At 33.5% G+C, this 27,802-nt stretch overlaps 1 protein-coding gene across 2 annotated transcripts in view; it reads left to right on the top strand.

Moving 5' to 3' along the window:
• The window catches only part of LOC119836669 (regulator of hypoxia-inducible factor 1-like), a 31,327-nt gene extending 4,037 nt beyond the window's left edge, over nucleotides 1-27,290 (top strand). The window contains exons 2-13 of one of the 2 annotated variants that reach the window (XM_038362061.1): nucleotides 2,930-3,078; nucleotides 4,062-4,232; nucleotides 4,641-4,797; nucleotides 5,684-5,786; nucleotides 7,685-7,772; nucleotides 14,520-14,686; nucleotides 15,541-15,726; nucleotides 18,022-18,201; nucleotides 18,924-19,074; nucleotides 19,367-19,547; nucleotides 23,201-23,343; nucleotides 26,380-27,290. In XM_038362061.1, the coding sequence (XP_038217989.1) occupies nucleotides 2,930-3,078; nucleotides 4,062-4,232; nucleotides 4,641-4,797; nucleotides 5,684-5,786; nucleotides 7,685-7,772; nucleotides 14,520-14,686; nucleotides 15,541-15,726; nucleotides 18,022-18,201; nucleotides 18,924-19,074; nucleotides 19,367-19,547; nucleotides 23,201-23,343; nucleotides 26,380-26,571 (1,868 nt within the window). In that variant the 3' untranslated portion in view covers nucleotides 26,572-27,290. The remainder of the gene's footprint in view (nucleotides 1-2,929; nucleotides 3,079-4,061; nucleotides 4,233-4,640; nucleotides 4,798-5,683; nucleotides 5,787-7,684; nucleotides 7,773-14,519; nucleotides 14,687-15,540; nucleotides 15,727-18,021; nucleotides 18,202-18,923; nucleotides 19,075-19,366; nucleotides 19,548-23,200; nucleotides 23,344-26,379) is intronic. The other variant, XM_038362062.1, reaches the window with a different exon arrangement.
• The last annotated feature ends 512 nt before the right edge of the window (nucleotides 27,291-27,802 follow it).

Genomic DNA, 27,802 nt, shown 5'->3' with positions numbered 1-27,802 from the left:
ATAACTTGAATAAATAATTATATTGATTCCATGAGTATTTTTATTAAATACTTTCTACGAAGAGTCCATTGTAAAAACGTTAAAAAATCCTAATAATAATTAATGAACAACCAATACATTTATTATAATTAAATTACATATTATTTGATTCCAAAATAAATTTAAATGCATCATTAAAATAAATTTTTAATTGAATAATTTAATATTACTCCAGACATTATATATTGTGAATTTCCAAAATAAAAATGACAAATGCGTTATTTATATATGTTTATAAAAAATCGAATTTTCCTTAAATTATATAAAAAGTTGTTAGAAAAAAATTCCAACTTTTATAAAAAACACAATAGAATGCAGATATTACCAATATCAACTTAATTACAAATTAACCTATCTATCTGATTAAGTCAAATCAATTTTAAACACAACTTAGTTACACTTTTGAAATCTAGAAAGGTTTGCGAGCTGGAATCTAAAATGTGATGTAACTACAGGCCTTTTTCGATATCACGTTACCTAACTCAGTCACTAAGTAATCGATCTACGTGTGAAATGATAGTAATAACTTAGACTTATAAAATAGCTGGTTAAATCAGCCATTATATTAAGAGCCTAGGCTTCTTAAACACTGTTTATTTGATTTCCAGCCGTTTCGTTGTGCAAAAATCGCTTATATTTTAAGAGAAGTTAATCAAACAGCCCTGTTTAATTACGAGCCAAAGTCTAGGCTAAGACAACCCTATAGTCTAGGCCCTATAGTATAGGTCTAGCTTAGCATTAAATTGGAGAATTAATTAAGTAATAATAATCAAAATCGTTTAAAAATTGGTTGTTAGTAACACGCTTCAACTAAATTGTATCACATACTCTTTTATATAGTACTAGCTACGCCCCGCGGCTTCACCCGCGTAAGTCCGTATCCCGTAGGAATATCGTGATAAAAAATTGCCTATATGTTATTACAGTTGTCCAGGTTCAGCAGTTTTTGCGCGAAAGAGCAACAAACACACACACATCCTTACAAACTTTCGCATTTATAATATTAGTAGGATTAGTAGGATAAGAAAATAATTATCTAATACTTGCTAACCTAATCAGAAGGAACTCATGAAATTATTGTATTGTCACCGATCCTTGATATTTATACACAATTTGTAAATCTGTCTGTTAAAATGTATCAAGTTAGTTACATACAAACAAATAGGTGAAGCAAATAGAAGCGTGTTGAATCATTACATAGTATAATAGAAAATCTCTTTCTCTGCATGTCCCTATGTGTGCTTAAATCTTTAAAACTGCGCTTCAGATTTTGATGGTTTTCTTTAAAGAGTCATTCAAGAGGAAGGTTTGTATAATAACATCTATTTAACTTTTAGAAATTATTTTATTTTTAATTTGGTCACGGGGAGACTCACGCTCGTTGTAAAGTGTTCGAAACGTCGGGTTAATAATATAATGAATAAATCGCGTTTAAAATCCGTTAAAAAGTTTTTAATATCTAAATGTATAATACTCGCGTAAAATCAAACACAAGAAAATACTATCTATTTAACTACTCCGAATTTATCGCGTGCGAAGCCGCGGGCAAAGCTAGTCTGTTATAATGTATTCATTTAGCGTTTATTTACAAACAAAATGGCAGACATTTATAGTCATTTGAAATAACAGGTTTGATCGGAAATGCAATGCACTTGCAGCGTTGCAATGCTGTGATGAAATATGGGTTTGCGTTAACGTAACCCTTGGTCTAGTGGTTATTGCAAATTTAATTATTGTACTAGGTTCAATTACTAGGACCTAATAGGACGGGGAAAGTTGAAATAATTGATAATTTTAAAAATAACGACTTAGATTAAGAGTTGAACTCGTGGAACTAGGGGTTCCGTACACATAAGCTAAAGAGCAATGGCAAAAAATTTTCACCCATCCATTTTTTTGACCGTGCTCACTGTTGCTTAACCTCTTTTTATTATTTGTTTTTATAGCGCCAGATGAACTACTTACATATCTGAAAATTTTGAATCACAGTTCTTGAGACACAGCCGAACAAATGAATGGACAAACAAACAGACAGACAGACAGTGAAATCTTTGTAGTCTCGTCCTAACCTTTTATTACGAAACCCTAAAAAATATAAAAAGACTTAAACCACATACATAATCCATATACTGGTATATAAAATGAATCGCAACTGTTGCTAAACGTAAAACTCGAGAACGGCTCGACCGATTTGGTTCATTTTTTTAACATTTTTGCTTAGGCACATGGAAAGTTCTTATGTAGAGGAAATACATACCACGGATAAAGTCGGGGCGAACCACAAGTTTCTTATGTACTCCCATCACGTATTTGGTATATTTCAGATGTCGTCAAATTTTGGTTTTTCGAAAAGCCACTTTCTTTACGATGTTTTCCTATCCGATTCATCATCATCAGCCCATATATGTTCCCACTGCTGGGACACAGGCCTCCTATGAGGGCCTATCCGATTAGATGAGTTTAATTGAAAAATCCATCTATTTGATTCTTTGTTATCGAATCTCTGACTTTACTGATTAGACTCCTTCGTAACCACTGAGCTATTACGGATATATGTTCCCACTGCTGGGACACGGGCCTTCTACGTTCTCAGACTATTATCCACCACGATGGCCAAGTGCGGGTTGGCAGATGTCACATGTCGTCGAACTTTCGATTCTTTGACATGCCGGCTTCCTCACGATGTTTTTCTTCACAGTTTCGAGCGGTGGTCGTGTTATCAAGATGCGTAAATAAATTAAAAAATCAACTTATTTCCTGCACGCTCGCCTGGTCTCAACCACCCATATCGATGTCGAATCGTATCGAAATCGATGTGAAGTCCGAGGTCCTCACCACTGAGCCACCGCTGCATTTATGATGCTAAAATTAAAATAATAATTGTCCTCAGATAAGCGAGATGTTTTCGACTACGACTCCATGCCGGCTCTCTCAGAATTAGATGACTTCGATCGATGTTTGAAGGACAAGGATGCTGTCTACTGTATAGTGGATATGGAGCTATTGGAAGATGATACACCACTGTACCAGTATATGAAGGTAGTTTAGAAACATTTCTAACGGTTTAAAACACGTTTTTTTTCTTAAGAAAATAATATCGCATCATGAATCCTGAAAGACACTTTATGTAGTTTTTTTCGACTTTTTGGTATAATCGTAAATAAATAATTTTTGTGATTTTATAAGAATTTAAACCGCAGTTTATTTTTTACAATAAGTATAGTTTAATAATCGCGCTATAAATGATACCTTATTGTTTTTGCTGTTAAAATTACTTTAAATTACACATTTTTATAACAAACTGATTGATGTCTTATAACAATTGATTGGTTAACTTAGAAGGAACACATAATTTAAACAAATATTATAAAATTTGTGTGATGTTTCTGTATGTATATTTGTAATGTTTTCACACAAAAACCACTGGAACGATTTAAACAATTCATTCACCACTAAAGGCAGCTTCTTCTCTTAGTAATAACAATTAAATATTAACAACTCAAACAATTTTCGAAATTGCATGAAGTTATTATATCTTTATTCTCCGCCACGTTCCTCGTCTTAGACCCCAACATCACCAAGTTTTTGACGTGATAACGTCTTAAATTAGGTTGCGGCTCGGAGTCACTCATGAAAAAGTATAACGCCCGGTAACGTTACGATGAGTCACCGAACTATGATCGGTCCGCCGCGCGCGCAGCACTAGAGAATTAGGCGCATTGAATCGGCGCGTGCTTGTGTCTCTGTCTCTGTCTTTTTAGTAAACAAAATATATTTTCTATAGGTAAAATTTGTGCAATTCTTATTTTCATTCAATTCCTTGTTCCTATTGTACAATTTAATAATATTCATATCAATAAATATTCTACCGAGAAAAAGACGTTGTCACGTAAAATCTTTGCCCGTAAAACCGACTTTACAGGCAACCATTTTTTTGCATATATTTTTTTTATTTTTCTTATATTTACTTTTGTTTTTTTTCTTATAAAAAAACAACATCATAATCTCTTTATTATTTGCAGAACTTCTCATCGCTCTATTACAAAAACTACAAACACACGAAACTTCACAGAGGTGTGTGTGGCACACAGCACTGCGGTTTGAATTTATCGCATGCGAATGTCACCGAACTTACTGTCTCCGCCTTGAAGGAGTGTTTCAACGCCTCTATACATAAGGGGTATGGGTTACAGGTGAGTTTTTACAAAGATCTTCCTGTTATGTGGCAGATAAGACAGTAAAAATTGCATATAACGTATAAATAGTTGATTTATTAATCTAGAATTGATTATAAAGATACAGCTTTATTAAGAAAGAGGTATTATAAAATAATTTAAGTATATAATAAAGCGAACAAAAACAATGATATAAGAAGATTTTGCTTCTCCTGATGTGTCCATAAATTACAACACAACAATTAAAGAGTATATATTCATTAGCGGCCCATTAATATCATTGTTGATTTCAACAAAAAATTAAAAATAAATTTATTTTCTATCCGCTCACCTGGTCGCGAACCCCCAACCTGTCGATTTTAAGTCCGAGTTCCCCACCACTGAGCCACTGCTTTCACATACACTATAATGATATTTTGTTATCAGGTGGATTCGTTATCAGTGCGCTATTGTAAGACCCAAGAAGACCAGTTACCCATTGATACTCTGGACATAGTCATTGGATTACTTATACTGATGCTGCTGTTCGTAAATCTCGGATGCTCAGCATATTATTTCTTCTGGCCACCTGAAGATAAGCGATGTAAGTATTCACATTCCAAATGTTAACGAAAAGCTATAAGAAAACAGTCTTCTTTAATAATATAGAATTGAAAGTGGCTACACATATTGCAGTGGCAGTGACATATTAACACTGAAACACTAGAAAAATCAATTTTGCTCAATACTGTTTTATAAGATAAGCGGTTATCTGAGCTGGTGGTTCGCCTGATAGTAAGCGATCATCACCGCCCATGAACATTCGCAGAGGTAGTGCTTCTGCGAATGCGAAAGGGTAATGCAGGGGAAAGGGATAATGCAGGATTGACGACTGGAAAGAAGGAATGGACTGAGCTGGGTGAGGAAAAGGATTCGCAAAAATGTACAATGAAAATCCATCACAAATATAAAAACACTTTTCACCGAAACAAAATACATAACCCTGTACCCACATCCTAAACCACTTAACAAGTAACAAATCAGTATGTTTGTCTTTCCCAAAAATGACACCCGATAATTGATGTGTGGAATTATATAAAGTTTCACCCATCTCAACGGGTATATCGCTGAATAATTAATACCTGACATGTGGATATACATTGCTATTTCCAGTCGAAATTAGTTTATTTGTTTATGTTACCTTACATTTATAATGTGGCTTCCAATAGTCTTAGTTATTTAATACGTTTAGACAAAAAATAAACTGCTTTTAAAACATACTAACTGCGGAGAAATAGGTGGAGGTAGATCGCAAACAACAATTTTTGTATGACCTTCAAGACATGTAACGTCTCAGTTTTCCCGTGACCACGCTCCCTATAAAGTGCTCGAGACGTCTTCAATATCTAAATGTATAATACTAGCGTAAAATCAAACACCAGAAAATACTATCGTGTATTGTTTGAATTATCAATGTTTTTTTTATTCAGGCAATCGATATTTGTTGGCGTTTTGCATACAAAAGAATTGGAAAGCGTTGAAATACGGTGGAAGCGCTGATGGTGGAATCTTCAAATGTTTTCAAGCTATGAGGTATTTCTTTAAAAACGTTTTTATCCATCATAGTTTAAGTCCTTGTTTTTTATGTAATAGCGGGCAACTGAGCTGGTTCGCCTGATGGTAAGCGATCACCACCGCCCATGAACCTTGGCAGAGGTAGGACCGCTGCAAATGCCTTATACGTTTTTAAAAGGTTAAAAAAAGGCTCGACGACAGGAACAAAAGAATGTACTGGGATTGGTGAAGGAAAGATACGATTCTTGTGTATGTATGGACTGCTAATAAACCAAAACAGCTGAACAGATTTTGATGAAATATTGTCATTGACATTATTTCAAAATTAAGGCGAAAGGAAAGGAATCGGATGGTTTGTATAAGAAACTAGCTGCGCCCCGCGGTTTCACCCGCGTAAGTCCGTATCCCGAAGGAATATCGGGATAAAAAGTTGCCTATATGTTATTCCAATTGTCCAGCTGTCTACGTAACAAATTTCATTGCAATCGGTTCAGCAGTTTTTGCGTGAAAGAGTAACAAACACACACACATCCTTACAAACATTCGCATTTATAATATTAGTAGGATGGGATAGGATAGTAGGAAGTAGGATGGCAGTCTCGCTATAACGTGAAGAGCACGCGGCTAAAGCTAAAACAATTCTATTTATTTCCGAAAGTCTTACATAATCTGAGATCCGTATAAATCTTTAATCTTCTAAGAAACTTTGTCAAAGGACCAGGATAAACTAAAGCAAACTTCATCTGACCTTTAGAATCCCACTGTATGTTAAGGTCATAATTAAATATTTATAGATAAAATTTGCTACATATAAATCTTTTTAAGAACAACATTATTTGATCACGTTCATTATTCTACTAATAAATTATCGAGTATCATCATCAGCCCATACATGTTCCCACTGCTGGGTCACATGCCTCCTAGACGGATCAGGCCTTCCACCACTGCGGGTTGGCAGATGTCACATGTCGTCGAACTTTTGATACTTGGACATGTCAGTTTCCTCACCATGTTTTGCTCCACCATTTCAGAGTGATATGATCAACATGTGCAGATAAATAAAATTATCAATCTATTTCCCACACACTCACCTGATCTCGAACCCCGGACTTGACGATTTCAAGTCCAAGGTCCTCTGAGCCACCACTGCTTCTAGTCTATCGATTTTATCCTATCCAATCCGAGTTCCTACTATATGTCCTATCCTACTAATATTATAAATGCGAAAGTTTGTAAGGATGTGTGTTACGCTTCCACGCAAAAACCATTGAACCGATTGCAATTAAATTTGGTTCGTAGATTGTTGGACAACTGGAATAACATATAGGCAACTTTTTATCCCGATATTCCTACGGGATACGGACTTACGCGGGTGAAACCGCGAGGCGCAGCTAGTGAGTAATAACTACATTTAAATTATGCAAGTTCAGTCGTCGATTACTCAATCATGTTAAAAGGCTACGAGGTTCATTGATATTCGATAAATATTTATTTTAGCGCTTCGCTCGCGTAATTTTTTTCTTTATCTTACATATAAAATTACCGTGTCACAATTTTAGTTGCCAAACTCCTCCGAAACGGGTGGACCGATTCAAATGAAATTTTGTGGGCATATCAAGTAGTCTGATAATCGGCCAACATCTATTTTTATATCCCTAAATGATAAGAGTAAAGCAGAACAGCGTTTGCCGGGTCTGCTAGTTATATATAACTCGAGAACTGCTGGGCTGATTTTGATTATATTGTTTTGATGCATTCATTATAGGCATTTTTTCTTTTACCCCCAGGATACTAAATATTTTTGTTTGAAATTTTATTTAATATGAATAGTTGGCAATATGGGCTTATCTTTAGCTTACCAAGCACGCGAGGAAAGCGAATAACTATTCAAATATTCATTAAAACTTTGATTACAGGTTCTATACAATGGTCATGATCCTTGGTCTGCATTCAATGATATTTATCGGTTATGGATACACAGAGAACCCAGATTTCATTGAAAATGTAAGTATTACTATATATTTTAATTGTAAGCTTTCTAGAACTGAGCGCGAATAGCTCGCCTTCGCTTCGCTTCGTTATCGCGGTGTTATTTTTTGTTACATAGCCAATATTTTGTGGGGGGGGGGGGGGGGTACTTTCCCCGAAGCGAGGTGGAGAAAACAATCGATTTTCGTAAGACGGTTGAATATAAAAATATTATGATTTGATTTTTAGTTTCATAGCATTCAAATGCTTTATAAATGAAAAATTTTGAAAGAATAGAAAAAAATCAATCACGAGGCGGGATTCGAACCCGCGTCTTTTTGCCAAACCGTAGCAACGCCTAGTCTCTCGGCCACCCCGATGATGATCGGCCCCGGCCACAGTAATCGAATTTCTTCTATTATGAATTACAAAGAATCTATTGATTCCTCTGAAAAAAATTATACACTATTAGATTATTGCGTTGCCCGAAGAATAAGTTATGTCAATGTAATAGAAATAATGAGACTGATTACCTGTATGCTTTTTAAAAATTAATTGATTGAATATGAAATTATTTTTGTATCTTATTAAATTTTGAGCATTATGTTTTCAATACAAGCGTGTATCTTAAAGTAGATCCTAAATTTTTCTGCTATTTTTAATGCAGTGGAGCATATACCTTAAGGCATTATACACACTTTAAGACCTGTTAAAATAACACAACTTCAAAATTAATGGAGGATAAAGCATTAACAAATATAATTATTGTGTAAGTTATAATTACAAGTGCTGTTAAGAGCGTTTTATTTAACTAAGTCATTAATATTGATTTAAATGATTATTTATCTTCTACGGGTTTAAAATTATTTGTAAAGTCACGTGACTTATATAGTAAATAAAGTTTGTGTGTACATTTATGATATGTCTGTTTGTCACTGAACTTCTGCTAAACGGACCGGATGGATGAAAATTTTGTGTGTCATTCAGTATATTTATCAGCATTGGTATTTATTTACTATTCATGCTTTTGCGCTTATTTTTTTCAAATTATAAAGCTTGATGATTTTAGGCTATTTTCAGTACCCACGTAGGTGAGCTGTTTTAGTAGTTACATTGTATATTATTTATGCAACGGAGTTAATTGCCACAGGGATAACAAGAAAAGAGGATTCAATTGATCGTACAATTTAAAATGGTACTGAAAAGCATTACTTTTCCATCTTAGTCTTATTCTTCGTTATATAACCATTCCCTTAATGAATAAATTAACTTAATTAATAGATACATTATCTTATTATGCCCAGTTTAATTACAAGCCTTATCCCTAAGCAACTTGGCGCATAACTCTTGCGAAAGTTAATTTACAATTGGTTTGTTTGGTAAACAATCTGATCCTGGCATTATCGGGTGAATGGCCCAGTGAATGTCAACGACCTTAGTACTAGACTTGCGCAAGTGCTAGGACCACTACGTTCACTGTAATTAAGGTTTATTGTATTTATAACAACGCACCTTATATTAAAATTTGCATAAGAGTTCAACACTTGAAATAAAAAGTTATAACTATGAACACTAACCGCGTAAACTAGGACGACTAAGATGACATCTTCCCACTATTTTTAGCATACTTAATATTATATAAAAAAACATATATTAATGAACACTATTTCTTAATAACACATACAATTTTGATACAATAGAAGACAAGTGTTCAAAAGGTTTATAATTTTTATGTAAAAATTTCTTAATAAATCATTTTGTTAACTAATTCATGTAGATCATTATTATAATTCATTTATTTGCAAGTAAACGTGGTATAAAAAGGTGTTACAAATCTAGTACTAACAATATTTAGTTAACCTTTTCGCCCCAGCATTGCCCCCTGTAATTCCTACAATCAAAAGACTGGCCTAAGAACTGACTTAGCATTCTACCGAAGGTTTTTCTAGTCTAGTCTATGCCATTAGCTTTTCATATTATCCATTATAAAAATAATGGATTTCTACTGATGAAAGAATTGATTTAGTCATTATATTGATGCTCCATTTCTATTGATCATTCGTCGTCATAATGTGTCGATGAAATGAGCTGATTATATCTCGAAAACTTTCATATGCGTTCAGACAAATAAACCTTATTATAGATTCTTATACATGCGGGTTCAGAGAACTAGTAATATTACACCTATACACATGGGCGATAAATTGAAAAATCAATTTATTTCCTGCACACCCGCCTGGTCTCCAACTCCTTATCATTTTTATATTTTATGTAGTCCTAGCCAGCAAGACTGCCCCCACTCGTTAAAATTAGGTCAAGACTTAAGAAACATATTTTGTTTAAAAATAGAATATGAAAGAATTTCCCACAGATAAGATAAACCTCAATTCGAAATTCATTAATGTCACATCCACATTGAAGTTGAGAAACTAGAGGAATGCCTAAGAGACAGCTGTCAAAGCGAAATGAGATATTCATGTGCCGATATGTATCTCTTTTACAGCTCGGATCTTTAGAAGGTTTTATGTGTCGATGGACGGCGCTATAAAATAGTGCCCGTCTTGTCTACTGATTAAATGTGTAAAAATTTTGGAGTTCTAGAATGCTTAGATTAATATAAGTTGGCTTATTGATGGAATAAAATTTTGGTTTTTATTTGTGGAACTGTTTTGGGGGTAGATTGATACAAAATTAAGTATAGACACACAATAATAATTATTTTCAACAAAAGCTGAACTGCCTAATTGTAAGAATTAGACGGATTTGCAATGGGACAATATGGAAGGCCTTCAAATAAAAAAATTATCATCGAAATTGCTTCATCCAGTCAAAAATTCTAAGATAACAAACTCAATTTAAATAGTCCAATTGAAAACCACCTCCTTTTTTAAGTCGGTTGAAAATTCCACTCTTGAAAAATAATTTATTTAGGTCTTACATAATACATTTTCAGATCAAATGTTTGACAACTGTCCACTGATCGATTTATTTCACGAACAATCAGACCGAGAAAACTAGTTTTTTAGTCTTAAAATCGTCACTCAACTGTGCACTAAGCTCTAAATAATCACTATACCAATGATAGTCTAGAATCAATATGCTTCTCAATTCTTGTCCACTAACATTAAAAATGTTAAGTTAATTACGCAAGCGTCTTATTTTCCCATTACGAAATATTCGACGTCTAGAAAACTCTAGATCGCCTAGATTAAGATATATTTAACTGCATAACGCATTATTGCGGAGAATTGCAAAATTAGGCCTACCGGTCATTGCGCTGCGGAGTTGCAATGTGCATCAGTCGTTACAACCTTGTAATTGTTATGAGTCTATCCAACTACTATAATCCTATCCTACTAATATAATAAATGCGAAAGTTTGTAAGGATGTGTGTGTTTGTTGCTCTTTTACGGCAAAACTAATGAACCGATTGCAATGAAATTTGGTATAATTGAAAACTGGAATAACATATAGGCAACTTTTTATCCCGATATTCCTATGGGATACGGACTGACGCGGGTGAAACCGCGGGGCGCAGCTAGTCCTACTATCCTACTAATCCTACTAATATTATAAATGTGAAAGTTTGTAATGATATGTGTGCGTTTGTTGCTCTTTCACGCAAAAACTACTGAACCGATTGCAATGGAATTTGGTACGTAGATAGCTGGACAACTGGAATAACATACAGGCGAATTTTTATCCCGATATTCCTACGGGGTACGGACTGACGCGGGTGAAACCGGCGCACAGCTAGTTATTTAATATTGCACTAAAAGAAATGTTATTTATGTGTTCTGTATATACTAGAAGTTCGCCCCGGCTTCGCCCGCAGGACGTATATACTACTAGCCCAAATTAATGCCCAAGCTTCACACGCGTTAAATATGGAGTAGTTTAATAGATTTGTATATATAATATAAACCTTCCTCTTGAATTGATTTTGATCACCCAGGTAAAAATTATTTATCATATATATGTGCTAATCTAGACTTCAATCTATTTCGGTACCAAAATTCATACAGATAGGATAAGGTGTTTTTGAGCGAAAGTTACAAACATCCATCCATATATACTACTAGCTGCGCCCCGCGGTTTCACCCGCGTAAGTCCGTATCCCGTAGGAATATCGGGATAAAAAATAGATGTTGGCCGATTCTCAGACCTACCCAATATGCTTACCAAATTTCAGAGGAATCGGTCAAGCCGTTTCGGAGGAGTATGGCAACGAAAACTGTGACACGAGAATTTTATATATATAGACTAGCGGTCCACCCCGGCTTCGCCCGTGGTACATGTATATAGCCTTCCTCAATAAATATGCTAACACTGAAAGAATTTTTCAAATCGGACCAATAGTTCCTGAGATTAGTGCGTTCAAACAAACAAACTCCTTAGCTTTATAATATTAGTATAGATATGAATTTATATTGCAGTGGCGTTAAAATTGTTCTAAGAAATGACAAAAAATACCTGAATTAAAATAAATCAAAAAAAGTTGAAACTTCGTATATTTTAATACATTTACATAATATTATATATAAATATTAAAAATAATATAAAGCTAAAGAGTTTGCTTATTTGAAAGTGTTGACCTCGTGAACTAATAATGACGAATTAAAAAATTATTTTTGCGATGATTTTATAAATTTTTGGGACTGTACCTATTTGGAAAATGTTTCCTAAAACGACGGAGGTTTTCAATTTGACTGTATGTTTGGTTTGAGGTATCGAGTAACAACACAGTTGTTACTCGATACCTCAAAACACAAACATTTATCTATCAACTAGCTGCGTCCCGCGGTTTCATCCGCGTAAGTCCGTATCCTGGAATATCGGGATAAAAAGTTGCCTGTTTGTTATTCCAGTTGTCCAACTGTCTACTTACAAAACTTCATTGCAATCAGTTCAGAACAAACACACACACACACACACACACACACACACACACACACACACACACACACACACACTCACACACATCCTTACAAACTTTCGCTTTTATAATAGGATAGTAAGATAGGATAGGATAAGTAGGATTGGAAATCTCATAAAAACACTTTTGAATCGTCATAACACAGGTTTAACATTCACCATCCTTCGTGGGTTTTTAAACTACTGACGTTAATATTTTTATGTTTGGTAAGAAATTATTGTCATTTAGTCTCATTTTAGAATCTGTCGTACCTGGACTTTTTTGTAGAAAATATGTTTTTTTTTTTATTTAGATAGGTAAAGTCTTCTTACGAATATAATGAATGTAGCTAAAATGATCTTATTATTATAATATAAATATATTACAAGAAACTAAGCTAAAACCTATATAGTTTAAAACATATTTTTAACAAATTATTATCGCTACATTCGCTTTATACCATTATGCAATGTATATAATCACGGCCTTGAAAATGGCCAAAAATGAATACACATTAGCTCCGAAACTATTTAATGGACTGTAATTCAATATATCATTTGTGATTGATTGTATTTCAAAATCGGTTAAGTGCAAAATAATAGCAAGAGTTATGAAACCCTTTTATATATACGTAGCTTTATTACATTATTGCTTTCGTTCGAATCCAGTGAACCATCTGATTATTTACAATGTTTTTCACCGCAAAACGTAACCTATAACGCGTTGAATGTTAAATCCTGTATCGTCCGCCGCAAAGTGGATGAAAGTTGTTTAATTTTCAACCACAAACTTCCATTTTGTTCTGTTATATCCGAAAAGCATACGTTCGCGCCAAAATCGTGCGAGTGATTTTTTATTTTTAATTCGCGGGTCACACGGGAAGTCTTGCTGGTCAATCGAATATTTTGAAAATGGAATCATATTTTTTTTATGTGCATTGGAATCGTAGTGGATATAGATGAAAAATAACATGGAATATTTTCAAATTTAAATGTAGATTATATTTAAATTGAAATATAGACTCGATGAAAAAAGGAATATTTTATATTGAACACACGCATTAGTACTTAAAATAGAACAATTATATTAGTAGAAACAAAAAAGCCTGTGTGAGTTAAAACTGCGTTACAGGCTTTCGAAACCCTCACATTTTTGGTAAATTACAGTTTCTTTTTATAATTACATGAATTTAGATTAAAAAAGGTGCATGCGTGTGTGTATAGATATTGTGTACGTGTGTGTGTTGAGATAATAAATAATTTCGTAACTATATTTATAAAGAGGAAACATTTGAGTTTTTCTATGTGTGTTTCTAATGTTTTCATTCAAAAATTACTAGAGCGATCATAAAAATAGTTTCACAATTAGAAAGCTGCATCTTCACTGAGTAACGTAGGCTATATACGTACCACAGGCGAAGTCAGGGCGGACTGCTAGTATAATATATAAAAGCGGTACGCTATTTGCCAAATAAGCAATCTGTTTTGTTTATGAAAAGCAATCGTGTATATCAACATTGAATATTTGCACAATTTCTGATATTTCAAACTACATAATTAACTCTAGAATTTAGGTCCGTGGAACTAAACGGAACCGAGTTTCTTCTGAAAATTTTACCCGACTTTATCAAAAGACCAATTAACGTATACTACATTCTTATATGTTGAAATTGAAGACTTTAAACAGATTTTAAACGGAATTTTTTAAATATGTTATTTAACTCGACATTTCGAACACTTAACAGCGAGCGTAGTCACGGGGAGACTGCGTTTAAAATCCGTTAAAAAGTCTCTTATTTCTAAATGTATTACTTGCGTAAAAACAAACGCAAAAAATACTATATTATAACAATCTCTCTTTCCTTGCAGTCCTACGACGATTTCTTCAAGGCACTGCTATTCAATGCCCGTATCATAGTCCAGATTTTCTTCGTAATGGGAGGTTTCCTCATGGCGTACAAGATGCTGACGTATGCGGAATCCCATCAATTCAGCTTGAAAACCATCCCCATGGCTATTGTCAATAGATGGCTTAGGTAAGTACACTGATAGATTGATTCATTTCATTTAAAAATGTCTCCCACTTCCTTAAAAGGCTGGCAATACAAGGGCTCTTCCTCGAGCGATGAGTAGAGGTGATCGCTCGCTGCTGGACGATAGATCGTTTACCCGATTTTTTATATAAAAAAATAATAACTTTTTTTTTAAGTTTATTTGCATTTAAAGGTTCAATAGGGATTCATAAAATCAAGAGATTACTTCCTACAAAGTACAATTCTAAAAACTGATAATCATTACGTCTTTTTGATATTGATTTTTGTGTGATAATAACGCTTAGGGCTTTTTCTAAGGGTTATGAGGCTATAGAGCTGCGCTAAAACCTATATGCTGCGCTGCGCCCATTCACCCGCGTGACTTACGCGTCTATATGTAATTCCAGTTGTTTAGCTATCTACGTACTAAATTTCATTGCAATCGGTTCAGTAGTTTTTGTGTGAAAGTGTAACAAACACACACACATCCTTACAAACTTTCGCATTTATAATATTAGTAGGATTAGTAGGATATGCTACTATTAATTTCGTTTGAAGCCTGGGTAAGAAGTATAAATATTTTCTTGTGTTTGTGTGGTATTTTTACGCGAGTATTATACATTTATAAATTAAAGACTTTTTAACGGATTTTAAACGCGATTTATTCATTATATTATCAACCCGACGTTTCGAACACTTTACAGCGAGCGTGGTCACGGGAAAACTCAGTCTAAAAGTAGTATAAATTTAAAATATCTAGTTATATCAATTATTCTATTTAATATTTAATAAGATGCTATGAATATATCCAGATAATTACTACTATATTTATTGACTATTTGTTTATTTGTCTGTAGGCTCATGCCAGCTGTGCTGGTAGTGATGGGGTTAGCGATGACGTGGGTCCCACATATGGGATCCGGCCCCATGTGGGATGCCGTGGTGAAGAGAGAACGCGACATGTGCCGGATGAACTGGTGGCAGTTGGTAATACTGATGCCTAACGTGTTCCCGTTCGAGTACCTATGCTTGCCGCAAGCGTGGTGAGTGTTTTGAGCTATCGAGATATGAAAGTTTCATCGAAATTTGCTTAGCTGTTTCTAAGAAACAATTGAACACATATAAAGAATAGTTATTTTTAACAAGTTTTCGTGAAGGCGCGTTAGGGAAGTGTCCGTTTCGCAAATCTTTTGTCCTATGTATATTACAAAAGCGAAAAAAATAAGAAAATCAAATGTTGCACGACGATTCGTATGTTTGGTAAATACATACATAATAAACATAATGCTATAAATCCACAATACTAACTAACACTACAAACTTTAAAATTATAATATGTTTACTTCTTTGAACGCACTAATTATTAAATAAGTCTTCAATTTCACTAAAACATAATTATTTTTATCAAAAAACTAAATCGTCTTTCAATCATAAAAACAACACCAACGACCACATGGCAAGCAAAAAAACAACCATTAAATTCGGTACACCCAGTAAAAAGTTACAAGGTACACACAAAAAATACGCTCGAATTGATAACCTCCTTTCTTAGAAGTCGCTAAATTTAATTTAGTAATGCCATATTACCAACTGACCTACAACTCGCACTTAAAATGTCATGTCTTAATAATAATAACGCAATACATAAAGCTATTTATTTAAACATCAACTATTTACATTGCCTCATAAAACATGCTCTAACAACAAAAAGAAGAAAAAACAGTTGTGAAAGAGAACGTGCGTGAAATTATCTCATGTGATTATTAAAATAAAAAACGTAGGTACGCTAAGATGTGTACACACTTGGCAGGTTGGCAAACCGGGAGGTCCTGGGTTCGATCCCCGGTGGCAAAAATGTGGAATAATTTTTTTATTCGAATTAAAAAAAAAGGAGGAGACTATCAATTTGACTGTGTTTTGATGATACTTTTGATTTTGTTTTTTTTTTATTTGAAAGCTGGGAAGTGGTATCTGTCGTGTATTGAAATTTGGTTTATTTCTGATATATTTTTTTTTGAAAACCGTTATTTTTTTTTTGATAAATTTCTATTTTTATTCTTAAGATATAAAAATCCAGTGTTATGATGTAACATACAATGAACAATGAACTCTTCACCAACTCAACCGATTTTGATGAAATTTGGCATTTTATGTGTAATTTGGTCCAACAACATAATAGTTGATATAGGATAGTTTTTATTTCGATTAATTATCCCAATAATTTATAATCATAATATTTTTAATTATTACTCAGCCACAGCAGCACGTGGCCGGGTGTGCTAGTAATACATAAATTTCTATATGTATACTTAAAAAATGCATCCATTCCATACTCCATAATTGGGAAGTGATGTTTTATATTATAATGGGATATTACAAATATTTGCTTTAGTTTCTTGTAATACTCGTACAACGAAGATCCATAAATACTTTACATTCATCAGTTTACTAGACGAATTATGAATAATATATCATACAATATATTATCTGATGATAAATCATAGAATTTTAAAAATCGGTCCGTATTTTCGGAGCTTTTCGTATTTCAAACAAACATATGTACAACGAAAATTGTTTTTTATATATTTTATATAATTCTTCGTTGTTTTTAAATGAAATATAGAACTAGGCTTAACAATAAACACAGACAGCTTTTTATCGTTTTAAATGACTTATAAACTTATAATGGTGTTATTTTGGTTCGTACAACTCATCAGCAATTGCAACATAAATTAATTATAGTAATAGATTGTCTATGACGTAAGGACTCATTAAGAAGGTCTCCAAATAGACTTAGTATTATTCACTATAATTATTCGAGATCCTACACATTCGAATCATTGATTTTTATTCTATTTTATTTCTTACGAGCAATCCGTTCCGGGCTTCACGCGGGTGCAATAAAACATCATATATACATATAAACCTACCTCTTGAATAACTCTATCTATCAAAAAACCTCTCTGATGCGTTATTTTTAAAATCTTAGCATACATATAGCAGTATAAAATAATTGAAAACACGATAATAATTTTCAATAAATTATCTCTACAAGGAGATGGAGAATTGCCCTGAAAAATTAAGCTATCCAGTAGTGAAAGCCCCATGAAAATCAGTTTATTATCCCCATTAGATAAGATACACTATTTTTAACCAGGTCAAAAAGCCAACGAGCAAGAGATTTTACTTTCACAATGAATACTTAATTTTATATAAATTATTTATACATATTTTTACTTACATGTATTTTTATATGCATGTATATAAAAATACATATAAATGTATTTATGTGTGTGTGTGTGTGTTTATATTTATGCAAGCAAATCTTTTCATTACAGGTATCTAGGTACAGACACACAACTGTTCCTCATGACAATGGTGGTAATGCTCATCATCTGGAGGTGGCCAAGGTCCGGAGTACCAGTGCTATCAGGGGTGATGGTGGTCAGTCTGCTCATACCCTTCCTGCAGAGCTACTTCATGGAGTTACTGCCTATACGCGTTAGCATCTTCCCTGAGTAAGTTAAACTGTAAATAAAAGATTTTTACCATTAGCCATCTTCTTGAATTGAGCCTACGTGGGTACATCTCGGTCTTTAAGGAGAGAAGTTTGCAATATATTCTAAGAACAATTGATTAAATAAAATAAAACAAAATAAATATATTTTAAAAAGCTATATACATGCCTTAATGTAGGTTCAACTAAGTTATTTCACTTGTACAGAGTGTAGAGTACATATGTAAGGAAATTTATTCAATCCTGGCGATCCTAATCAGAATAATAAGATAGACTAATGAAATTTTTTTTATTGTCATCGATCTTCTATCAGTGTACATAGTTTAAAAATAAATCTGTCCATTTACATTGGGTCAAAATATACAAGCATACAAGTGAAGCTAATTTAGGCGTAATTAAATTTCATTAGAAAGAAGTTTTTCGGAAGTCGTTTCGGAAGAGTATCATCATCATCATCAGCCCATATTATATTTTCTCCTTGGAAAAAAGAGTATGCTTAGCTATAATACAGGATGAGATGTAATTCGCGCTTGTGTTATGCGCTTACCTGTACACTAAAATATCTTCTTCACACTAGGTTTTATGAGGGCTATAAGCAACATACTAAATAGTTAAAATATTAAATTGTTGTAGCTACCATATAAGTCACTAAGAGCAAAACACGTAGCATTTCTTAACAGAATAAGTGCATGCAATTTTTATCCTATTTTGATGTCATAACAGGTCAATAAGGAACATTTTCGGCTACAACGACACGTTCTACCACGCGTATGTGTCCGCCCAGGGTAACTGGGCAGGCTACCATCTGGGTGTACTAACTGCCTGGTTCTACCATCGAGCCCAGAATAAGAAATGGAATCTTGGAGAATCTTGGGTAAGTGGAAGTTTATTAGAACTGTTTATCTCGTAATTATTTTTAACAAAAATTTAACCTTCATACCACTCAAAGTACTCATCCATTAAAAGTGGGTGCTAAACAAGCCAAGTAGTGATACCACTTTTGTAAGAAATAAAACGACTTTTATTAAAAGAACATCTTTACCAAAAAAAAACTTTGAATTTACCTCTTGAAATAGTTAGGCAAGTGAAAGTTTTTGACCTTTTGTCTGAATGTCTTATGAAAAAAGTCCAAAATTATACATTGATGAAATTCAATTATTTTTCAGCTCCTCAAGATCCTGTTCATCATTTCAGTCCCAGTGGCATTTGGGACAGTCCTGATGGGTTGGGATCTCCACCATCGCGAAGCGACAGCATTCGAGTCGGCCATCTTCAATGCGCTGAACCAAAATTTCTTCGCTTTTGCCATGTGCATATTTATTATTGGATACTTTTATAAATGTAACAGTAAGTAAAAAAACTCCAAGAATTTGTAGTTTAAGGAAAAGAAAAAACGATTTTAACTAATTATTCCGACCGATTTCGGTTGATACAAGAATACACTTTTTGTAGTCGGTTCGTAATTATTGGAATGCGATTACGCACATGGAATGAAGAAACATAGTTTATTTTATAGAGGCACAGACCAGTTTTGCCACCTTACTGTCGACTAATTACCAGCTCAAAGCGAAATAGGCAAGCAAGCACGCAAAGTCATTCAAACTTCGTCACGTATTGGACGTCCACAACCCAGAACGTGGTGATCAGCGCTTACCATCAGGCGAACCACCAGCTAAGATAAAAACAATAAATAAAAAAGCTGTGTACGTGCCGTATAGCCGTGTTTTAAAAGTACCTACTTCTTTGAACATCGTCGTTCCAGAAGTATTTACCTCTCTTTCTCTCTCACTTCACTTTGGCTCGATAAATTATGCCATTTGAATACAAAGGTATGGTTTAAAATGTCTATCATGTTTGTTGATTTGTCAATTATTGTCGATTCAAGACTGTTTCCATGACTTCCACTACGTTAGCAGTTCCTCTCAATTAAATACTCACTGTGTGTGTTCAATAATAAATGCAGCAATACATATAATCGTGAAACGATTTAAGACATATCTTTTACTCTGTGGAACAGAGATTCGATGTCATATAACATTTTACATATGCAAGAAATTCCGAAATTGATTAAATTATATTAGGTTCTTCTATTACAAAATAAATTAAGAATCAATTATTTCCTTCTATTTTTTATTGGCATATTTTGAAGAAATTTGACCAAACATCCGACAATGAACGCTTTCAAAGACCCGTGCGCTGTATTTTTCAAAAACAAATTCCTAAATCCTCTCCCCACTGACATAATACAGCCATTTATATTAGGCCTGAACACGTGTCGTTTAGCATAAGGGTTCGATTCCCGTGCGAAAGATAACGGGATTAGGCTTGGATCCGGGATAACAATAAAAATGCGGAGAAGGGATTTTCAGTCTTGCGCTCACTGAATTTAGGGGGTTTGAAGACGGGAGGGTTTAACGCTGATGAATTTGTCTTTTTTGACGCGAATAATATGTGACTGGATAATGATGATTGGAGACTTGGTGACTTGAGGATATTTAGCATGTATTTTTCTTTAGCCTGAACTTTTTGTAGACATGTGACATATATAAAGAAAATGCCCTTACTAACTTAAAATTGCGATAAATCTATACTATGGAAAACATTCTTTCATAAAGAAATGCAAGAAGTCAAAACGTTGGATAATCAGTATCATTATGATAATCAATTAGGTAGAAACAGAATGTACCAGAAAGTCTAATTCTAGTTTGGTCACATAATGTTAGATTACGTTAGCAGTTACGAGCTGATCGTACTCTTTCACTTGATAGAAATTGTTTCTTTTAGATTTAGATATTTCAACATGAAAAAGATTCTTCTTGTTTTCTTCTTTTTAAACAGCTTCTGGAACGGTTATCAAATTTTGTCAAAGCCGTTCCCCCGTTGGCTCCCATTTAAATTTGATCTAGTTCTTACAATTTAAAGCGATTTAATTTTTTAGCACAGATAATGAAACTGTTATTTCTGATTAGTTACAAATCGTTGGTTCCAAGGGAGCTTTATGAAGGTTGAATGTATTCACACGGCCTGCTTCGCTTGTACGTTAACTCGTTTATTCTTTATACAGGCTTTTTATTGGTTTCATGGAATAAAGCCTACAAGTTTTATTGAAATTGTTTCCCGACTTCTGTCACCTTGGGTTGCGTTTATGTTATTTTATATGTTGAAGTGAGCTTCAATCGGTGTTTCATCTGTTACGACTGTTGAATAGGTTATTTCATTTTGGAGGTCTGTAAATGCGTGAAAGATATTCCAAAGAATAGATTCATTATTACTGTAACTGTTTCTGGCTATCTAAAATGTTATCTTATCTGATATAAGGTATTCTTTTTGTGTGATATTTATGCGTAATATATATATTTGAAAATATAAGTATAACCAGATCCTACAGAAAAGTAATATTTTACGAGCCTAAAAAAGGTAAAGATGTACTATAGTTATACATTTATCTTAAATTTGAAAATCCCTGTTGTCTTAGTTTTAATGTGTTTTGTCCTATATTCAAAGGTTACCTGGTAGAGGTGGCTCATATGCCCAAAAAGCCGCCATTTGTGCAGTACATTTATAATTATATGTTTTTTATTTCATTATATGTACAATGAAGAATAAAATAATTATACATACATATATATAAATAGCCAGGTTTATTAAAGTGATCTGCAGTATTATTTATATTTAAGTTACTATTTTTAGCAGACTGTCTGTCTGAGCTTCATAATGAATTTTAAATGATTTCGATCGATTTCTATTATTATCATTGCCGCTCTCAGTTTGAAGTTTATTCGAAAAAAGCTTATGTATTTTTACTTTATTTATAACGTTCTTATATCATAGAAGAGTATTCAGGCTTGAAGCAATATACTTCCAGACTAGAAATAATGGAGAAATTATGTATAGGGAATTTAAATAACAAAATCCTATATCCTTTCACGGATCTCAACTGACTTCTGTATTAAATTTCATCCAACTCGATTCAGTGGTTAAGACGTAAAGTAGAGATAAACAGAGTTACTTTCGCGTTTATAATTTTAAAAAGGCATCAATTACAAGATATTATAGATCCTATAGTTAAACCGTTAAATCGATAAAATTACACTAAATTATGCGAAGGTTATGCGTAGTTGCGAGCTTTCTGGCAGTCTACCAACCTCGCTCACATAACCCCTAAATCGAATAATTTATTTACTGTGAGAACTCCATGCCGATAAATAAATCTATTATGCTGTAATTACATTACGAGTAAATTAAAGACCCATGTTTAGATATAGCATACTGTTTTAAAACCTATTTCGAAAGCTTCTAAAAAGTGGATTTGTGGTGTTTTGGTCGTCTTTTGGTGGCTGAAGCCGCGTAGCGGGTCATAGTCAGTCGCACAAGAATATGGAGGGTAAGCGATAAAGACGCAATGGTAAAAAAATAAAACTTTTGGAAGATTTACGTCTGCTGTGTTCAAGAATTAATGGGTTTCCCCAGTAAACCGGGGCTACTTAATTTTTCTTTTTGGTTAATTCTCTTGTGACATGAATGTGGGTGAGTTTAGAAGTAATCATTATGGGTCGATTAATTAAGCAATATTAATTCCAGTGGGAAAGTGATGGTGATAGGGGACATATATGAAAATAAAATATAATAAATTTGCTTTATGTTATAATTAACTAAACTGTCTCACTTGCTTTTATACAGAAGCGTAAGGATTTTTTATACAATTAAATTAAGATAATTAATAATCTTACAAAATTATTGTATTGTCACCAATCCTTGATAACTTTACAAAGTTTGAATTAAATTTTTCCATTAAAAGTGCGTCTAAATCGTCTCAATAAGTTGATTACATACAAACATACATACATACAAGTGAAGTTTATAAAAGCGTGCTATAAACGCCATTTAATAATCAGTATTTTTGTATCATTGCAAACCTGATAATTTTCTTATAAATTGTCAAATAATTACCTCAAACGCTGAACCACCACAATATCTCTAATTAATTGTTTCCTCCACAGAATTGTACGTAGGCTCAGTGGAGTGGGGACCCCTCCAGCCGTTGGGCAGGATGTCCTACTGCGCTATGTTACTCCACGCGACTGTACTTAGGACATACGGTGGGCAAATGAGGCGATCCTTCTATGCTACTGATTATACCGCTGTAAGTATTATGCTGTTATGTCTATTGAAGACATGGTAACAAATTCATGTATATTCAGATACAATTTCCATCCAATAATTTAACACATGCATTACGTCTTAAATTTTATGAAATATTTATTTATTTATTTATTTATTTATTTATTTATTTATTTATTTATTTATTTATTTATTTATTTATTTATTTATCCTAATCACATGCCATTACAGGTTACAACCCAATGCGACAGCGACTTACAACGAAAAAAAAAAAAATATGACATATGTCATTACATATAACGAAAAAAGTACATTAAATTCACTTAAAAAAAAGTTTGTTTGTTTGGATGTTTGTCCGTCAATCGCACTGAAACTACTGAACGGATTTTGATGAAATTTGGAATACAAGGTATTTTCACCTAGGTAACCTTCGAGAAACTCAACGATTAATCGATAACCCTTACCTTAAAAGTATAAAACATAAACCGATACTTTATATGAAAAACGTACATACTAAGCCAATAGTACTCAATTATGAATTGTAATCTTGTCTCAGCATGTCTGTTATCCAAAATATCATTTAAATCTCGAGAACTTTCCATCCCATCACGATAATCGAAAATCTCAAACTACTATAAATTCGCCGCTCAAAAAGTCCGCTATACGAAAACCCATTTCGGAATGCGGTACCCGATAATAGATCTCAAATAATACAAAGTTTAAGCAATACAATACGCAAATAAGATCCGAGAAATCAGTGGAACAGTTCCCTGGGGACTGCTTCATTCAAGATTTCTGATGTCGGAATAGGATTAAGGTCGCCTTGAATAAACTCCACTTTTGTATACACTTCTCAGTGTTAAGGTTGCATCCAGTGAAATATGAACTGATGTTTTGAAATGACTATATACTTTCAAAAAGGGATGTTTTCAATTCGACTGGATTGTTTGGCTTTGTCTCCTCACAGCTTTTGACTGGGTTAACCAATTTAGACGATACTTTTATCATTTGAAAGTCTCAAAGTGCCTCTGCTATGGTCTTAGTAAATATTGTCTAGTTCCAATAATTTTATGTCTGTTTAGTTTTGTGTTTAAAATAGTTATATTTTCTTCAATAATATATATGTCTTTTTACCAATACAAACCACACCATACCAATAAAAAAACTATTGAGTAGAGATATAAAGGAAATAGCAAATCATTATACGTACTGTGTAACCTTGGTTGACACACGAAGTTTCTGGAATATGTAAATTTAATTATGTAAGTAACATACAAAATCTTTCCTATTTCTGTCCCAGTCCATTCATTTTTTCCAGTCGCCAAACCTTTCCTTATCCCTTTGCCATTCATCGTGAGCAGAGGCCTCTACGAATGTTCAAGTGGTGATCGCTTACCATCAGATATACCACCAGCTCGGTTACCCGCTCTAGCAAAAAGTACACAAAGAAGCTATAGTCTAGCATACCACTGAACGAAGAGCATAATTTTAAAATTGTAAGCGTTGAAATGAAACCGCTAAAGCGATCTTGTTTAAGATAAATAGAATAAATCTCGCAGTATCTCTATAAATCCCTAGCAAATTAATTAAGAATCAGCCACCGACCGTGGCGTGCAATTTAACATTTTGATTAGTGGTGAAAGTTTTAATGTAACTTATATTGTTCTGATTTCTTGACATTTAACAATTAATTTAAGAAGCGGTAAATCTTCGTCTAATACATTAGCATTGTTTTATATATAGTTAATTTTAAACGCCTTCGAAAATTAAGGAGAAATGTTATCATTTCTACTGTATTGTACTCCTATGTTTATTACCAGTTTTTATAGGGTGAATCGATTTTTGTGATTCTTTTTTATTTGATAGCTGGTGCCTGTCATACAGTCCCTTTTAAATTTGGACTAAAACTGACAATTAAAAGTGTTTTAATTTTTTTTTAATAATTATATTTATGTGGCATTTTCTTGTGTTTGATTTTACGCGAGTATTATACAGTTAGAAATTAAAGACTTTTTAACGGATTATAAACACTTTATAGAAAGCGTGGTCTCCCCGTGACCACTCTCGCTGTAAAGTGTTCGAAACGTCGGGTTGATAATTAATAAATCTCGTTTTAAAAAGGATTTAATTTCTAAATATAATTATGTATTTTGTCTATCGGTTTTATTCCAAACCAAATTCTAATTTCGCTAGCCATTCTGACGTGAAATTGTAATAAACGTTAATTGAAGCATTTCTTTCACAATTCACAAAACCCACGCTTATACCATTCCGGCTCAAATTGGAACATAAAGTATTTATATTTAACAATAAACTAAACCGCCTACAAATTGTTAGAACTAGACCAAATTTTAATGGCACCGCACGTGATGTGACTATCAAATTAAAAAAAGAATTAACAAAATCGGTTCACCATTTCGAAAGTTCTGAGGTAACAAAGCTAAAGCAAAACAGTCGCACTGAGGACCTCCTCTTTTTGAAGTCGGTCCAAAAGTTGCATTATTCAAGAATAATGTAGCTTTTACTTGTGAAAGAACTTTCGAAATTGGTTATGAAATTTTCAAAGTTTATCCATTATGGCAAGCTTGCAAAAAATAAAAACCTTCGTCCTTCATAACGTTCCTGACTTTCAGCCTGCGGCTTCGCCTGTATGGTGAAAGGAAATTCCTATAAGAATTTAATATTTCCGCAGTAAAATGTAGCCTATATCATTAGTTTTTCCCTATTTCTAGGAATCATTCATCTTCTAACTATTCATATTTTTATATCTATTCATACCATATAATCACTCCATTGCGACGTGAGAGAAAGACAAACACATTTTCACAATCCTAATCGTTTCCGTATATTCCTTACCCTTACCAGTTCATTCATTTATTCTCTTCGTCAATCTTTATTAACTCTTAGAAGTATCGCATTTGCGGCGGTCCAATCTCTGCAAATGTTCATGGGAGATGATGATCCCTTACCATCAGGCGAAACATCAGTTGCCCGCTATTACAAAAAAATATATCATTAAATATATAATTTAATTAATAATAAATCAATGTTTTTACAGATAATGTTATACGCGGGCATAGTAAGTACAACCTACCTCTTCTCTCTACCTTTACATCTATTCGTGGAAGCACCAGCCTGCGCCTTGCAGAAGATCTGGTTTGGACCTCGCCGACAACCACGCGAAGAACCCATGAATGTGAAACCAGGAGTGTCAACAGTATCCGTGTCTACTGTATCCACACATATATAGTTTCCTAAAGCCTCGTATTATGATAAACATTGGTTGAGCAACAATAGATCAAAAATGTTCCTAGAAACTGTAATGTTATCGAGAACATCAACTCTGAATCGCAGTATTGTTAGCAAATTCTTGAGAGGAACTCTTCAACATGCTGATACAATTTGTTGCAAAAGAAATGTTTATCGCAGGGCTTTACGAACATGCGTTGTTCTGCAGCTCCCTTATCATTTTGGGGTATGGAACACGATCAAACTTACCGAATTTCAACAAAAATTTAACAAGATAACTATATAACTGTTTCGGAGTTTGGTTATAAATACTGTGATACGAGAACATGTAGGATTATAAAGTAGCATGAGAAGGCGGAGCAGTCTGAACTAGTTAACATTAAGGAGCGTTAAAGCGAATTTTCTTCTGCCTTAGTGATATATAAAAATGTACATCCTACCTACAGTAAATACACAGCGGGCTAACATTTTCTATTCTTTTTGTTGGATTATTCATTATGTTATTTCTTAACTTGTGCTATAGGATATATTACTATTAAAATTTGTAAACAGCTAATTAAGTTATGTAATCAAAGAGCTAAAACACAAAGAACTGTGGATAGAGACAGTAAAACAAAGAAAGAATAAATATCCACTCAACTATTATGAGAATATTGGGTACTTAGAATTTACACTTTTGATGTGATAACGGCATTAAATTGAAAATGTTGTTTAATGGATAATTTGCATGTTTTCACTGCTGTGACTTACTTTAAAATCTCATTATTTAAGAGCAATGAGCACGCCTAAATCTGACAAAAATGCAATTTATATAACTAAATATGAGAGTCGATAAATGACAAGTTTGTGTTACTGTATTCTAGCATTGATGTTTTATATGCTGAACCGATTGCAATGAAATTTGGTGTGTAGATAGCTGGACAACTGGAATAACATATAGACAACTTTTTATCCCGATGTTCCTACGGGATACGGACTTACGCGGTTGAAATCGCGTGGCGCAGCTGGTATATACACTGCGACCGGGCTATAAGGAAACAAAAGGTAAGCATCCTCAAATCTCAGTAATAAATTCTGTATGTTTTATGCTCACGAATCGAGACGTCGTTCATTCGGTGAAGATGTGACATTTTAAAAGCAATAAACCGTTTTTATTATAGACAATATTAAAATATAATAGACAATATTGTAATAACATAAAATATAATGATTGACCAGTAAGTGATGCGTGA

Source organism: Zerene cesonia, chromosome 25 (assembly GCF_012273895.1).
Source record: "Zerene cesonia ecotype Mississippi chromosome 25, Zerene_cesonia_1.1, whole genome shotgun sequence".
NCBI lineage: Eukaryota > Metazoa > Arthropoda > Insecta > Lepidoptera > Pieridae > Zerene > Zerene cesonia.
This window is presented reverse-complemented; position numbering and strand designations above follow the sequence as displayed.